Source organism: Ooceraea biroi, chromosome 5, assembly GCF_003672135.1.
Source record: "Ooceraea biroi isolate clonal line C1 chromosome 5, Obir_v5.4, whole genome shotgun sequence".
Lineage (NCBI taxonomy): Eukaryota > Metazoa > Arthropoda > Insecta > Hymenoptera > Formicidae > Ooceraea > Ooceraea biroi.
This window is the reverse complement of record NC_039510.1, coordinates 8,569,617-8,583,740: the sequence shown is the minus strand read 5'-3', so window position 1 is coordinate 8,583,740 and position 14,124 is coordinate 8,569,617. Positions and strand designations below refer to the sequence as shown.

General features: G+C 33.6%; 3 protein-coding genes and 1 non-coding gene across 7 annotated transcripts in view; 2 read left to right on the top strand and 2 right to left on the bottom strand.

Annotated features, from left to right (window-relative positions):
- Positions 1-9,349, top strand: part of LOC105275142 (molybdenum cofactor sulfurase 2) — a 37,382-nt gene extending 28,033 nt beyond the window's left edge. The window contains exons 2-8 of one of the 2 annotated variants that reach the window (XM_026969986.1): positions 5,663-5,821; positions 6,473-6,629; positions 6,705-7,370; positions 7,433-8,415; positions 8,482-8,676; positions 8,748-8,965; positions 9,039-9,349. In XM_026969986.1, coding sequence (XP_026825787.1) covers positions 5,740-5,821; positions 6,473-6,629; positions 6,705-7,370; positions 7,433-8,415; positions 8,482-8,676; positions 8,748-8,965; positions 9,039-9,224 — 2,487 coding nt within the window. In that variant the 5' untranslated portion in view covers positions 5,663-5,739 and the 3' untranslated portion in view covers positions 9,225-9,349. The remainder of the gene's footprint in view (positions 1-5,662; positions 5,822-6,472; positions 6,630-6,704; positions 7,371-7,432; positions 8,416-8,481; positions 8,677-8,747; positions 8,966-9,038) is intronic. The other variant, XM_026969987.1, reaches the window with a different exon arrangement.
- Positions 4,786-4,867, bottom strand: Trnas-gcu. The gene has a single exon. It is a non-coding gene; the product is annotated as a tRNA-Ser (tRNA).
- On the bottom strand, positions 7,615-10,464 carry LOC105275138 (migration and invasion enhancer 1). 3 transcript variants are annotated; one of them, XM_011331795.3, is made up of 4 exons: positions 10,253-10,461; positions 9,869-9,966; positions 9,603-9,787; positions 7,615-7,693 (listed from the first exon to the last, which is right to left on the bottom strand). In XM_011331795.3, the coding sequence occupies exons 1-3, from the start codon at positions 10,282-10,284 to the stop codon at positions 9,624-9,626; spliced, it is 294 nt and encodes a 97-aa protein (XP_011330097.1). In that variant the 5' UTR covers positions 10,285-10,461; the 3' UTR covers positions 7,615-7,693; positions 9,603-9,623. The 3 variants fall into 3 exon arrangements, with proteins under 3 accessions (XP_011330097.1, XP_011330098.1, XP_026825792.1); XM_011331796.3 differs by lacking the exon at positions 7,615-7,693 and adding an exon at positions 9,382-9,495 and having other exon boundaries at positions 10,253-10,464; XM_026969991.1 differs by lacking the exon at positions 7,615-7,693 and having other exon boundaries at positions 9,385-9,787; positions 10,253-10,463.
- A 137-nt stretch (positions 10,465-10,601) lies between these two features.
- On the top strand, positions 10,602-13,633 carry LOC113562031. Its single transcript, XM_026969989.1, has one exon. It carries the CDS (start codon positions 12,027-12,029, stop codon positions 12,930-12,932), a length of 906 nt encoding a protein of 301 aa, XP_026825790.1. The 5' UTR covers positions 10,602-12,026; the 3' UTR covers positions 12,933-13,633.
- Positions 13,634-14,124: the final 491 nt, after the last annotated feature.

Sequence of the window (14,124 nt, the reverse complement as noted above, 5' to 3'; positions counted from 1 at the left end):
AACGTCAGTACTCGGAGATCTCGAAATTACGTCATCAATAGCACAGCAATGCGACCCGAAAACAGACACATCTGATCCTGGCGGCAAGTAAACTACCCCGATGATAACATGTTTACCACCGAAACTAATGTCAACAAATAAATGCTCCACAACGGACCCTGACAATTTTAAAATCTTCGCAGGATAACAATCTTTAACCGCTATCAAAACGCCACCGCCCCGAGAAAAACAACTAGTTGTAACATTTCGGTCAAAACGGAAAATATTATAATTTTCTAATCCAAGTTCCGTATCAGTAATGCTATCATTAAGCCATGTTTCGACGAGCAAAACAACATCAAAAGATTCAGAAGCCGAATTAACACACATCGCAAATCAGACAATTTGGTTCTCAAACCACGCACATTTTGATAGTATACCAGAGGGTGTCTTACAAGTTTTTTGACATGATTGGATGTTGTACATTCACAATTTTTGGCACTCCATTAAAATACCGAATAGTCTTATTCTCCCCTCCATCTTGCAAGCTCTTCAAACGGGCCCTAAGGTCACTTAGATGTCTTCTCTGTTCAGCTGTCTGATCCTGACGAATTTTCACTGGACCAGAGTATTTTACCTTATTCTTTAGCACCATCAATGCCTCCTGCTTAGAAGAAAAAGAGATCCGAAGAGGCCTGGGGTATCCCACCCGCCTGATACCAATTCTTGAGACTAATATCAGGCACTCCATCGGGCAGCATAACTTTTAGGATGTCATTCGCCAAAGCAAGATCCGAGACCCGAGACTGATTATAGGAATTACCTCGATTTCTGACCCAAACAAATTTATTTTGTGCATACAATGTTTAGCCGAGATAAGTAACATATGTTCCTTTAATTTTTTTGTAACAGGAGAACACGAATCGGTAAGAAGTGACTCGAGAAAGTTTCATAATTGCGATTATAGGAATTACCTCGATTTTTGGCCAAACGATTTATTTAAATAATACTTGGCGTGCCCGGGGTTTGCATTGGACATGCATTCTTCTAAATTTGTACTGCCTTGAATATTTTCACTAATGACTCGTAAATCTTTGTATTTGGTAATATTAAAACAAATACGTTTACAGTTTTGCACATTAGTCGAGTGATTATAAATATCCCTTTTCATTACTCACTCAATACAAATTATAATTTACACATACAGTTTACACAAATTATAGGTAGGACATACGTTTTAATGCGACCTGGGCACGCCAAGTATTATTTTAAATTACAAATCCTCAAACTGAATTGCTTCTAAGTACTTGGTTAGTTAACTATGGATTTCATCATATTTAGTTTTGCTCTTTTATGTACTTGGCGTATTTTTTTACCTTTATAAGGTTTTTTAGAGGGATTTATACCCAGCAAACACAATTGTAACAGTAATATATATGTTTGTTATAATTTCCCACTCAACAATGTAATTGTTACATAACACGTATGTTATGTTGTATTTATATTAATGAGTGTGAAATTATATCTAACATGTATATTACTGTTACTTTGTGTTTGCTGGGTATGTATTAAAATATTTAGTTGTATAAAAACATAATAGATGTAATAAATAGAATAAATGTAATAGATTGTTTGGTTTGCATAAATACTCATTTTTATAATTGGAGAAATTTGTTGATATCATTAGTTTTATAGAGGTCATCTTTGAACGCGTTCTTCGGGCACGTATGCTTGGCGCTTTTTTGTACCTTTTTTTATAAAGGTAATTTTGTTGTGATATATTATACATTAATTATTATTTCATCAGTTATTACTTATTTTGCATTACAGATGAGTACAACATTCCAAAAGGATATGCATAAAAATTGTAGTGTTTTAAGTATGCTGCATTAATAAATTCTAAATATTTTCATTAGAAAGTTTTTATATTATGTTGGCTCATGATATATGCTGTTCTTTGTTCTGAAAATAGAAATTGCATTTATCCAGGATTGTTCACCTTCATTGAGGATTATAATTCTTTTTGTAATTAAATAATTCAGAAAAGATGAGATTATAAAGGACCCTAAATTTTAAATTCATTTATTATGTCAAAACAGATCGAAATGAGAATGGCAGTTCTTTATAAATTTAATCCTTATCTTGGAAATTTTTAAATCGATTGACTGATTAATATCACGAACATTGGACAAGCTGGATAAGGGAATGTTAAAATGGAAAATTTAGGATGAAGTGGCATAAGTACGTAATCTCATCTTTTAATACTGTAATAATACGAGATATGTATCAAAGAACGGATTTATCAGCGACTTGTAAGTGATAAATGAGCTGATGAATATAATGATGAATAATGATAAATGAACTGCTAACACGCACGAAAATGAATGACTATAATATCGATTTCAACATTAAATTTTACAGAAATTATATTTAATGAGACTTTAATATAGTATTAAAATTAATTGCTATATAAATTAAGAGGTAGTATTTTATTATCTATATAGTGTACTATTATATTAATTTCATAATTAAAACATATACCTAAAGAACTGAAGTATTTATTTTTCATTCCTTTCTTCTAAAATAAAATAAGCGAGAATAATTACACACGCGCATGTACGCATGTAATTATTCTTGATCTACTTGTTTATTCTATTTTATTTTATACACAAAAAAATGTAAGATGTATGAAATAAATACTTCAATTATCTATAATTATTTAATGTGCAAATAGCAAAAATTATTCTACTATTCATGTACATATAAATAGTCGAATAATTTTTTATAAGATATGCCTTCATTTTGAATATTTCACACAATCTTAATAATATTTAGATATTTCAATTTATGTTTCAACATTTATGAAAAACATAAACAGTAGTATACTTAGTCATTGTTCTTTCCAACAAAAAAATTTGTAATAAAATTACCATAATTTAATTATTATAATTTAATTAATTATTAAACAATAAAAAAGAAAAAAACCGTGTGAAGTACAAAATATATTTCGTTAATACTAAACTCTGCCAATATTGCCAAAATACTGCTCTTTGTCATAAAGTTGATCACCACTGCGCTTTAGGTGATGGTGCTAGGTCACGGACAGATGATATATCCCTTCACATAATGTCGAATTTTTTCCTTTGTAAAAGTATACTTTACACAAGGATTGCGTCCATCCTTCTTTCCGTCCGTATCCCCAGTATCACCCTAAACCCTTTATTTTATGATCAGTAAATTCAACGTCGGGAATCATCAAATTTTTATAAAAATATTCCGCGTAAGCTTGATAGTGTAATCTATCCTTCATAGTTTCATCTGGCGGATGTATCTGGCAAATCATCTACAAGTAGCATCATTACGTGTAACTCAGATGTAAAGAAATGTGCAAATAGCGTACTCTGCCGGATAAAACTATGAAAAATAAGATCGATGACTTAAAATTACGGTGAGCGGTGAATATGTGCTTACCTTCGCCGTAGCTTTTTTAAACTCGGCGGGTGACTTCATTTCTAACGAGTCAAGTGATCAAGCGATCAAAATGCAGTATGCTGTATTGCCATCTATCCGTGACCCAATACTTTGGCAAAACTCATTTTATTTTGCTGGTATTACAATCAAAGAGACTTCACATTTGTTCGGGATTCGGTAGAAACGTTGTTTAATATCATTTATTTTTTCATTAATTTTGGATTTAGAATTTTATCATGTATCAAGTATTTTAGGAATGCAGGACGTACGGTGTTGTTTGCTTGAATTTTGGCTCACAGTCCATGGATCATAGACAAACAGGCTGAGACAAACAACTTCATCCCGTCAACTTTGTTCGCTCGCGCCGTACATTAGTCAGTCTAAATCGAGAACTCATCCGTCTTACAATTAGACAATAGACTCAGATTCTTCCGACCGCGTTCTTGCTGAATTGATTAAACTCCTTCAGACTTGTGAAGACCAACCAAATTACCAGAGCTTTTTTTCGAGTCCTCTGCGCTTGACGATCGACCTTCTAATAAGGTACGTTTCAGCCTTCCCTGCGCTTTCTTGAAGCGCATACAACATTCTTCAGGAATAGCAGGAAAGCAATGAAGATTCCAATTCAACTGTTGAGAATTGTAGGGAAGTAATCGTTTTTTTTCTTCGATAAATTTTTTGAGAATAAAATATTTTCTACATACTTTCGATTTCTATTTCGATTTTCTAGACTGCTATCATATATCATTGTACATCGCTGCTGTTGATAGATGTAGGGCTAATTGTTCCAAGTTCCTGGTAAGCTAACTAACAGTTAAATCATATATCTGTGTCTGTTTTCTCGTTAAAAAAAACGAAGACAAACATATGTTTTAACTGTTAGCTTATCAAGAGATTGGAACAATCGGCCCGTAGTGACATAAGATAAGGACTATAATTAATTATTATTATTAATAATAATTATTATCATTCCTTGCATTTTTCTTTTTATCTACCTGCAAACGATTGAAACTTGTTCCGCTTCATTTGACTTCTCACAATGATGAATGCCGAATGAAAAACGTTGGTATATTTATTAAAGGTTTTTTTTTCATTTCTCTATAGTTACTCTAAAAATAATTAAAAATAAATTAAACTATACTAAATTAGTCTATTAAAAAAATAATCTCTATTTCTTTGCCACATTAATTGTTTAGCATATAAAAATTACAACATGTGCAAGATACTATTATATTATTATAAACATAGTTGAAATTAGTATAAATATAATTTCATATTATTTGTGTAATAAAAATATATTATCTTGTCAAAGAAGTGAGTAAAAAAAAAAGATAACGACGAGGATGGGATTCGAACCCACGCGTGCAGAGCACATTGGATTAGCAGTCCAACGCCTTAACCACTCGGCCACCTCGTCTTACCTAACGTTATATCTGCTATAATCGTACAAAACATTAGTATCTCGTCTTCTTCGAAGCATTCTGTTTCGCGAGAAACAACACCTTTCACAAGTTGCATAACACTTGCAAAAAAACAAAACCTCAACTATCCAAGACGGATTTCAACATTAGTCTTCAAGTGCGCAGCACAGCACACATATGTGTACTTCAAGTGTTGAAAATATCGACAAAATTTATTTTTAAAAATTTGATTTTTATTTCTCTTAGAATCATACAAAATAATTCAATGTAATTTATCGATTATCGGTCTTTGTCTTGTGTAAATAGTGTGCAATAATCTGGCAGTGATGACCAATATTGATAACAAGTTACGGTGACTTCGTTCGCTGCTCTGTTTTGCAACTCCACGATAAACGTTTAATTTTTTTGATGATCTCTCGCAAAGATGACAGGAAGATGCACAACATGATAGAGATGTACACAAAGATAAGATTCTTTTGTGCTGCATCTACAGCAGATATCTTATCGTAGAGCCGCTTTTCCTGGCTATTTGACAATAATCCGCCCGTTTTATTCCGCGCTGGAGCTTTTTAATTCTTCCATTAAGAAGACATAACAACATAAACACAACATGCGTTATCACTATTGTGTAAGCAATCGTCACGTGACTCGACAATTCCACAATTCCGAGGTATCTTCCATCCAAACTTCTCTCTATGCGTTATAAAGCCTTGAGCAGCAGCTATGACTGCAGCTAGTTCAGTCGAGTAATCGCTCACGCTTGTATTAACACTACTTATCTATGCTACAAGTGTAAAATAGGAGAGCTCAAAGGGTCGATGCGCGCCGATAGTAGAGCTTCAAGCGATCGTGTGCTCGGTTCTTGAACATGGCAGAGACATTGGAGTTCATCTCGGTTTATGATGACGCTACTACAAAATTCCTGGAGAACGAATTTACAAGGCTTGAAGGTAATATTCGTTATCTTTGATCCATAGGTACACTCGGAAAAAATCGTACAAAATTTTGTTATTTTTTAGCCATCAAATTCATGACTTTTTACAATACTTACGTTAGAAGAATTTATTTGTGATACATGCCGCAGTTAACTTCGTCACGATGATGATGTAATTGAAGGACATATGTAATGACATCGTTTGAAACTATTTTCATGACAGCATAACTATTATTAGCATAATTCAATATATTTCAAATTCAGAATATATTGAATCGCGATTGTATTTATAAGGAGATTTTATGAATAAATTCATAATTTTTCTCTTGTAAGGGCATCGAGAAAGATTATCTTTTATTGCATCTTTCTCGTATTATGTGCTTTAATGATTAAAGTTTTAAGTTGAAATTATATCAAGATAAAGAATCTATTTTAAATTAAAGCATATAATTTTATTTTTATTATTTATTTTTATTATAATTTTATTATTTACATATCAAGTATAAATATCTATCAAAAATTGGATTGTTATCATTGAATTAATAATAAGATAAAAAAATCATTCAATGGCACTCAATACTTGCAGTCAGTATAATGTCACGAAAACCGATCAAATGAAATATTCAAGACAATATCATCGGCTTACTCATACACGTTTTTATTTCAGACGAGTGCTACTTGGATCATGCGGGCGCAACTTTGTACTCCGACACGCAGATCAAGGACGTTGCCGCTGATCTGCACGGCTCTCTCTACGCTAATCCGCATTCTGTCGGTATCGCGAGTTCATCGACGCAGGATATGATCGAGCGTACGAGATACCGGTGAGAGATCAGAACGCGATATGCGACTGCGTATGTTTGATAACGAGTTTTAATCGATTTGAGTCATCCATTCAGGATCTTGAGCCACTTCAACACGAGCCCTGACGAGTACAGTGTCATTTTCACTTCGGGCGCTACGGCGAGCTTAAAAATCGTCGCCGAGGGATTTCGCTTTGCGGAGAGCGACGATAATGGAACCGAACACGTGGGGGACTTTGTGTACGTGCAAGATAATCACACGTCGGTCCTCGGGATGCGAGACGTGGTCGCCGCCAGGGGAACCGAGGTCACTTGCCTCGGTCACGATCGAGCGTTCCAAGTCTTCAATCAATACTCGATCCCTCGCGATTCTGATGAGGAAAGACGAACAAACGGCAACTCGCTTTTCGTGTACTCTGCGCAGTGCAATTTTTCCGGATTGAAGTATCCCCTGAAATGGATCAGGGACACGCACATGGGAGCGCTTTCCGCTGTCGCCAGTAAACCATCGACCAGGTGGTACGTTCTGCTAGACGCAGCCGGCTTCGCGCCAACGAATAACTTGGACCTATCTATCTTCAAACCGGACTTCGTGTGTCTATCCTTCTATAAGATGTTCGGCTATCCCACCGGTATCGGTGCCCTGTTGGTCAAGAACTCCAGTTCGGGTCTTCTGGAGAAGGTTTACTATGGAGGCGGGACGGTGGACGTCGCTCTCAGCTCTGAAATGTTTCACAAGAAACGTCAAGCGTTGCATCAAAGGTGAATAAGAATCACGTTTGCTTCCGGAATGAACGGAATTATTTGAAATGTGTTGATTACAGGTTTGAAGACGGAACTGTGCCATTCCTGTCTATCGTGACGCTACAGCATGGCTTCGAAGTGCTCGCCAGACTCACCATAGACAAAATATCGAAGCACGTTTTTTCCCTCGCCAGAGCTCTGCATTATTCCTTGCTGATGTTGCATCATTGTAACGGCAAACCGGTTGTCAAGCTGTACTCCGACACTGACTACGAAGTACACGACTCGCAAGGAGGCATCGTTACGTTCAATCTGATCCGGTCCAGTGGCGAATACGTGGGCTACATGGAAGTCGTAAACATGGCAGCGTTATTCAAGATTCATCTGAGAACAGGCTGCTTTTGCAATCCCGGTGCGTGTCAGAGGCACTTATCGCTTTCGCCTAAGGAGATCCTTGAGAACTACGAGGCGGGATACACGTGCGGTGGTACGGCGGATTTGATAAATGGGAAACCGACGGGAGCAGTGAGAATCTCTTTCGGATACATGTCCACGATTAAAGACGTTCGGACGCTGTTGCTCATGATAACAAAATGTTTCATTGATGAACCGTGCATCAGGAAATTTCCACGATGGTGGGAAGACCGTGAGACGAAAGTTCGTAACAAATACTTGCGTTTCTACAATTCTAATATCCTGGACAACTGCAACTTTCGCATCACAAGTAGTGAAAAGGATGCCATAAGCGATAACTCGCGAAATTATATTCACGATGAAATCAAGAATCTCGATTGCACCAGAAATTCTGTAGGCTCTGGTAAAATAATTACACGGGTAAACAAGTGTACTTTACGAAGGTTGTTCATATATCCCATCAAATCGTGTGGCGCGTACGAGATTATGGACTCTTGGAATTTGAATGCGAAAGGTCTGGAGTATGACAGAGAGTGGATGATAATGACACCCTCCGGTACTTGCTTAACACAAAAGCATCAGGTGAATGTATGTCTGCTCAAGCCTGTTATACTGAGGCAGCAAAAGATCATGAAACTCACGTATCCAGGTATGAATAAACTTTACGCTTACTGAGTTTTTAGTCTTTCGTCTAAACGATAGTAAATTGTTTCAGGAATGCCAGCAATTGACATACCTCTGGAAAATACTTATGAAGCATCAAGGGAGCATCCGATATGTCAGAGCAGAGTGTGCGAGAGCAGAGTGCAAGGTATTGATTGCGGATCAGAAGCTTCCGAATGGCTGAGTTTGGCATTGGGCAAACCAAATCTCAGACTAATTCGACAGAATCGAGGGAGACAGAAGAAAGGTGCGACAAGAATATTTTGGAATATTTTAATGAATTATTAATGAAAGATCTTATACTATTATTTCCTGCAGGAGGAGATAAAGCAGAGCTATCATTTTCTAGTCAAGCGCAGTATTTATTAATAAATGAAGCGAGCGTGTCATGGCTCAGTGACAGGGTATCCAGCGACTCAGATTTTAAAAGGGACACGGCTGTGCATCGATTTAGGGGAAACATCGTCATAAGAGGCAACGATGCTTTTGACGAGATGCAATGGAAACACGTTCATATAGGAAATAGTAACTTTAAGGTTTGGATTTTTACATTGCTCTGGTTATTGACCTGAGGTACGTTGCTACAGTGTAGCTTACAAATCGTTACAGGTAAATGGTCTGTGTACAAGATGCCAAATGATATGCATCGATCAGACAACTGGGGAGAAGACTGTCGAGCCACTGAGAACATTAGCGGAAGAATTTCACGGAAAACTGAGATTCGGGATTTATCTAACGCGATTGGAGAACGATCAGGATGTGCTCAAGATTGGCGATGATATTTGCTATTCTTGAATAAATAATCTCCAATCATCGAAATTTTAAAACAAAAAAGATCTCACTTGTTCTGTTACATATTTGATGAACAATAATAATAATAATGAGAAATTTATAATAATGAGAAATATTTATAACAAGTATATATAGAAATCTTTTCTTCGCCAGGGAGTTCTAAATTCAAATGCATATATTTAAATCACGATACACTGGCAATATCTGATGGATAAATTTTTACACATTAACTGCACGCCAACTAATTCGTTAAGACTTAAAACGCAGTCATTTCCTATTCCAGAACAAAACTATTAATTAGTAGGAAGCATTCATTAATATTATTCATTACGAAAAATATTTATATTTTAACGTCCAAGTGTAAAATAAGTTTGGCAATACCTGATTCATAATAAAATGTGCTTATAAAAGAATGCAGTCAGCAGCCTGTTGTCGATCAATCTTTCTTACTAGACTGCCTGCAGCCACATCTTTGATCATATCTGCAACTGCGACAAAGTCAGGAAAGGCTAGCGTTTGAAGTTTCGAGTATACTAGCTCATCGTTAACTTGCACTTCGAAAGATGCTGAAGCATAACAACCGATAAAACCATTAATTCCTTGATTGAGTCAAATTACATGATTGTGTGATATTTACACAGACTTGCCTCGCCTTCCCGCTGTACCAGCGACAGTGGCATCCGGAACGTTCTTTTTTATTTCTTCCGCTAACTGAAGAAATTGTTTTTTATGACCACAGGAGCCACTGCAAGGAGGTAACTTATCATTATCAAATAAAACGTAATATAATATTTATCTTAACAATTAAAATTTATTTTTCGTGATTAATAATAATATATTGTTTGCAAAAGTTTAAAAACAATCTTATACAATGTTTTTTTTACACAATCATCTAGTTTTAATCATCTCAAATTAATCTCAAATTATTATATGGATATATGTGTATAAAACACGAAGTTTAAATGTGATTCTTTAATTCATGGTAACCTAATTAACGCAGAAAATCTCTTGTTAAATAATTACATAATTACCAATACTCAATGTCAACTTTTACGTCCATCATTCCGTTACAGTGCGTTTCGAATTCTAGGTAATTGTTATAGTCAATTCAATGTGTACTTGATATTCCTCATTGATTATTTAATCCATTCGTTCGTTAAAAATAGTACATGATTACAACAAAAATCAACTGTGCAACCAAATTTTTAAAAAACAACTGCAATGAATGACATACTATATTGCTATATCGTATCCCCATGGGCCATGAGAAACTCATAGACGGTTCTTCGATGGCTGTATGAACACTCGTCAGCTGCGATGGAACATGGAAACGGCGCTTTACTAACAACAAAAAAAAGAAAGAGCGTCGAAGCAAGTAAAACAACCAATCGTAATCGAGCGTCTTCGAAAACATAAGATAAGTTGACGATAATCATTTTCCATATCAGTCATCAATCATGAAGCATTAGGTGATTTTTGTAAAACTGTATCAATCATACGCATTTTTAAACACTACAGAAAAGAAGAAAGGAAGAAACGCACATTTTTATCTCTTAAATTATTTTAAGGTATCGTTTGATATTGTTCATATTTTTAATATTTATCCATGTGTCCTTGGCAATTCCTACACATTCTTGGTATTATTATGAAGCGGAATATAAGATATCGATTGAAGTCTTGTTGAGATTACACAAAAGTAATATATAGTTTAGTTAAGAGCATAACACTTTTTTCTTCCCACAATACAATAAATTTATGTTCAATAACAATAAGGAAAATAATACAATAAATAAATAAATCCCAATTTCTTGTGCTATAAAAAGTTTTTATTTCATCTTTATCTAAATTTATATTCCTTATATTTATTCTTACAGACATTCCAATTTTACATTTCCAAGAAAGTACTTCTGACAAATCAATCAAAAATGGAACAGATTTGTGCAGTTTTTGTTGTAGCAGCTGCACTTAATAAATACTTTATTTTCCAAGTTTCTTAATAATAGAAATAGTTATTAGTCAAAGAGTTGCTTATATATAATGTCGTGACAAATACCAAGGATAACTTTTCAAAATGCCAAGAAAATGTTCAGTTCCTACATTAGAAGAGCAGGCACTAGCAAGTGCTACAAAATTAATGTTTGATTCCACTAAAAATATGGCAATTTAAAGTGCATTGGCATAATGGATATGGTGGATCCACAACTTTCAAAGCTAAGATGATAATGTTAAGATGATAGTAATATGATGCAACAAATAAAGGAATTAGTAAATTCTATTTTGTCACCACATTTGCCACATAAAATATCATTGCAGTGTTTCATGGCAACAACATACAATATGTACAGTAATAGAGATATTAATTGTTTTTTTAATTATAAATTGTTGATAGTGAAACTAGCAGAAGCAATTTTTGATGCAAGAAACGTGAAAGTTACATCATCTTGGACCTCATATACTATTTCTGCACAATATGTTCTATTTAAACATTTATCCTATATGTATCAGTTACAGGTTTTAGATATGACTGACACTTGTGTCAAAGATCATCGATCCTTACTTTGTTGAAATCTTAAAAAAGGGACTAGGTAATATGCCGAATTTAGAGGAATTTACTTTACACTACTTTTGCACAGATAATATTATAAGAACAATTGCATTCAGCTGTAAAATGATACGGATCATAAATGTCCATTGGTCCAAGGGAGTAACAAATGCATGCATTTCTGATTTACTTTTGTGTATAAATTTAAAGAATATCAGTCTTTGGGAGACTGATGTAAACAAATTTGGTTATAAAAATTATTTATGAAACATCCATGCTTAGAGAGTATTAACCTCCTTTATTTGTTAATTGTTGGTGATGAGACAGATGTAAGTCACAACATTGGAAGCGTAACAGTAACTTGTTTAGATCGTTATTTACGGGAAAAGAAGGATATTAGTAATATTAATATGGAGAACTTGCGTGAATTTAAGATACGTCCGAATATCTTTCGTCTCACTATACCTTATAATATTAGTGGTAAAGCTCTAAGGATTTTACCTTTATTTCCTAATGTGAAAGATGTACAAATTATTTGTTATAATTTCTATAATAATTATACATTGTATGATGTATTGAAAGTCAAAGGTTCCACGATTAACAGTTTATTTTTCACATATGGAACAATTGATTTAAATTCACTTATTGATATAAGTCAATTTTGTCCTAACATAGAAAGCCTAAGTTTTCATGGTTGTGAATTTTTTTACAATGAGGCAGAAAATGAAGTTTTTAGAAAGTTTAAAGTTACAACTTCATTGCAATTAGTAAAAAGACTCGTAATAATTAATCGATTTAACAATATATCTACATCTTCCAATGATAAACTTTTCAAATTTTTAATTTCCTATTGTATAAATATTAAGTCTATATATTTATATATATTTCCTTCGAATCTAGACGATAAAACAATAGCAGATATTCTTTTGTTAAATCCAATGAAACAATTAGAAGCATTATCGATAGAGACAGGTCGCTATTTATCTATGTCCACCGCAAAGTTGTTAGTGAAACATTGTGATAATTTGCGATATCTACCATGTTCCAAATGGAATATACATCCTGAACAACTAAACATTTTCAATGCAAGCTTGAAGATTAAGAATATAGATTTAAGAATTTTTGATGAAGTTGAACATTATATGCTTTATACAGAACATTATATGTAAAAGTGAACATTTACTATACTCGTAGTCCTCGAACATTCTTCTAAGGAACAATTAATTTATGGAAACATATAGTATTGAGATAGTAATTTCTATAATAGTCATAAATGATTATTAAGAATTTATATTGTTTTATTATATATACATTTTGTGATTTTGTTAAATATGGTTAAAGATTTGTCTTAAGTTATCTTAATCTTTTTTATGTATTTCAAAACAGATGAATTGCGTAATAATGTAGAGAAATAGTGCATTTTAAATACTGTCCATTCTTAATGTATATTTTCTCATAGTTGTTAAATTTAGCTTTCCTTCTTACTACGATTTGTACCCAATAATTTAATTCTCCATTTCTTATTTTATTTTTTCTATTTAATTATATTTTTCAAAATCAAATTTTTTATGCACAACTTATACAAATATCTTTTTTTTAAATAAAGCATATGCAAAAACAAACAAGTGTTTTTCTTCAAATAATTATTCTTTTTTAATATAATCATAGCATGCTTCAACACTACACGTAATACTCTATAAAATTTGAGAGACGTCTAGCTCAACAGGAACGATAAGTGAATAAAGTGAAACGCAAAGAAGAAAATTATCGATGTAAGCATAAATTCGTACCTGATTCCATCTTTTGTGTTTTTAATTTGTAAATGTAAATAAGAGGTAATAAGGAAAGAGATATAATTATTACACAATCATATGTGCATTGTTACATATTTTCCTTGTTTTACGGGAAAAATATGTATGTATATATTGACAAACTTCTAATTAATTATAGTTATATAACAAATCACATATGTACACAATTCTTATCGAACGAAGAAAGTCAAACGAAAGGAGTGGTTTTCTCTCCCTTTTATATTTTATAATACTTTCGGGTAAATCTGTAAGGTAAAATTAACATTATCCTTTCATTTGTTAATATTAGAAGATAATAACATTTAGAAATTTCTTTGAGATTATTGGCGTAATAGGCTAATCCCAATTTTTTGTACAAGATACATATTTCCGTTTTAATTATAGCCACCACTAGTTAAATAATTTTTCAAATTAAGGGTCGTATTCATAGTCGAGTCTCAAGTCAACACTTAAGACGATCTTGACCAAGTCTGTCTTATTCAATGAAGATCGTCTTAAGACCAATAGATTTCATAGTCATGAAATAAGACGATCTTCGCGAAGAAGATTT

Bases quoted from the DNA above. Each gene is read 5' to 3' on its own strand.
- LOC105275138 (XM_011331796.3), bottom strand. From the start codon at position 10,284: ATGATGGACGTAAAAGTTGACATTGAGTATTG. The intron at 9,967-10,252 runs GTAATTATGTAA...ACCTCCTTGCAG, and splicing joins AAAGTTGACATTGAGTATTG to TGGCTCCTGTGGTCATAAAA. The intron at 9,788-9,868 runs GCAAGTCTGTGT...GTTATGCTTCAG, and splicing joins TGGTACAGCGGGAAGGCGAG to CATCTTTCGAAGTGCAAGTT.
- LOC113562031 (XM_026969989.1), top strand. From the start codon at position 12,027: ATGAAACATCCATGCTTAGAGAGTATTAACCTCCTTTATTTGTTAATT.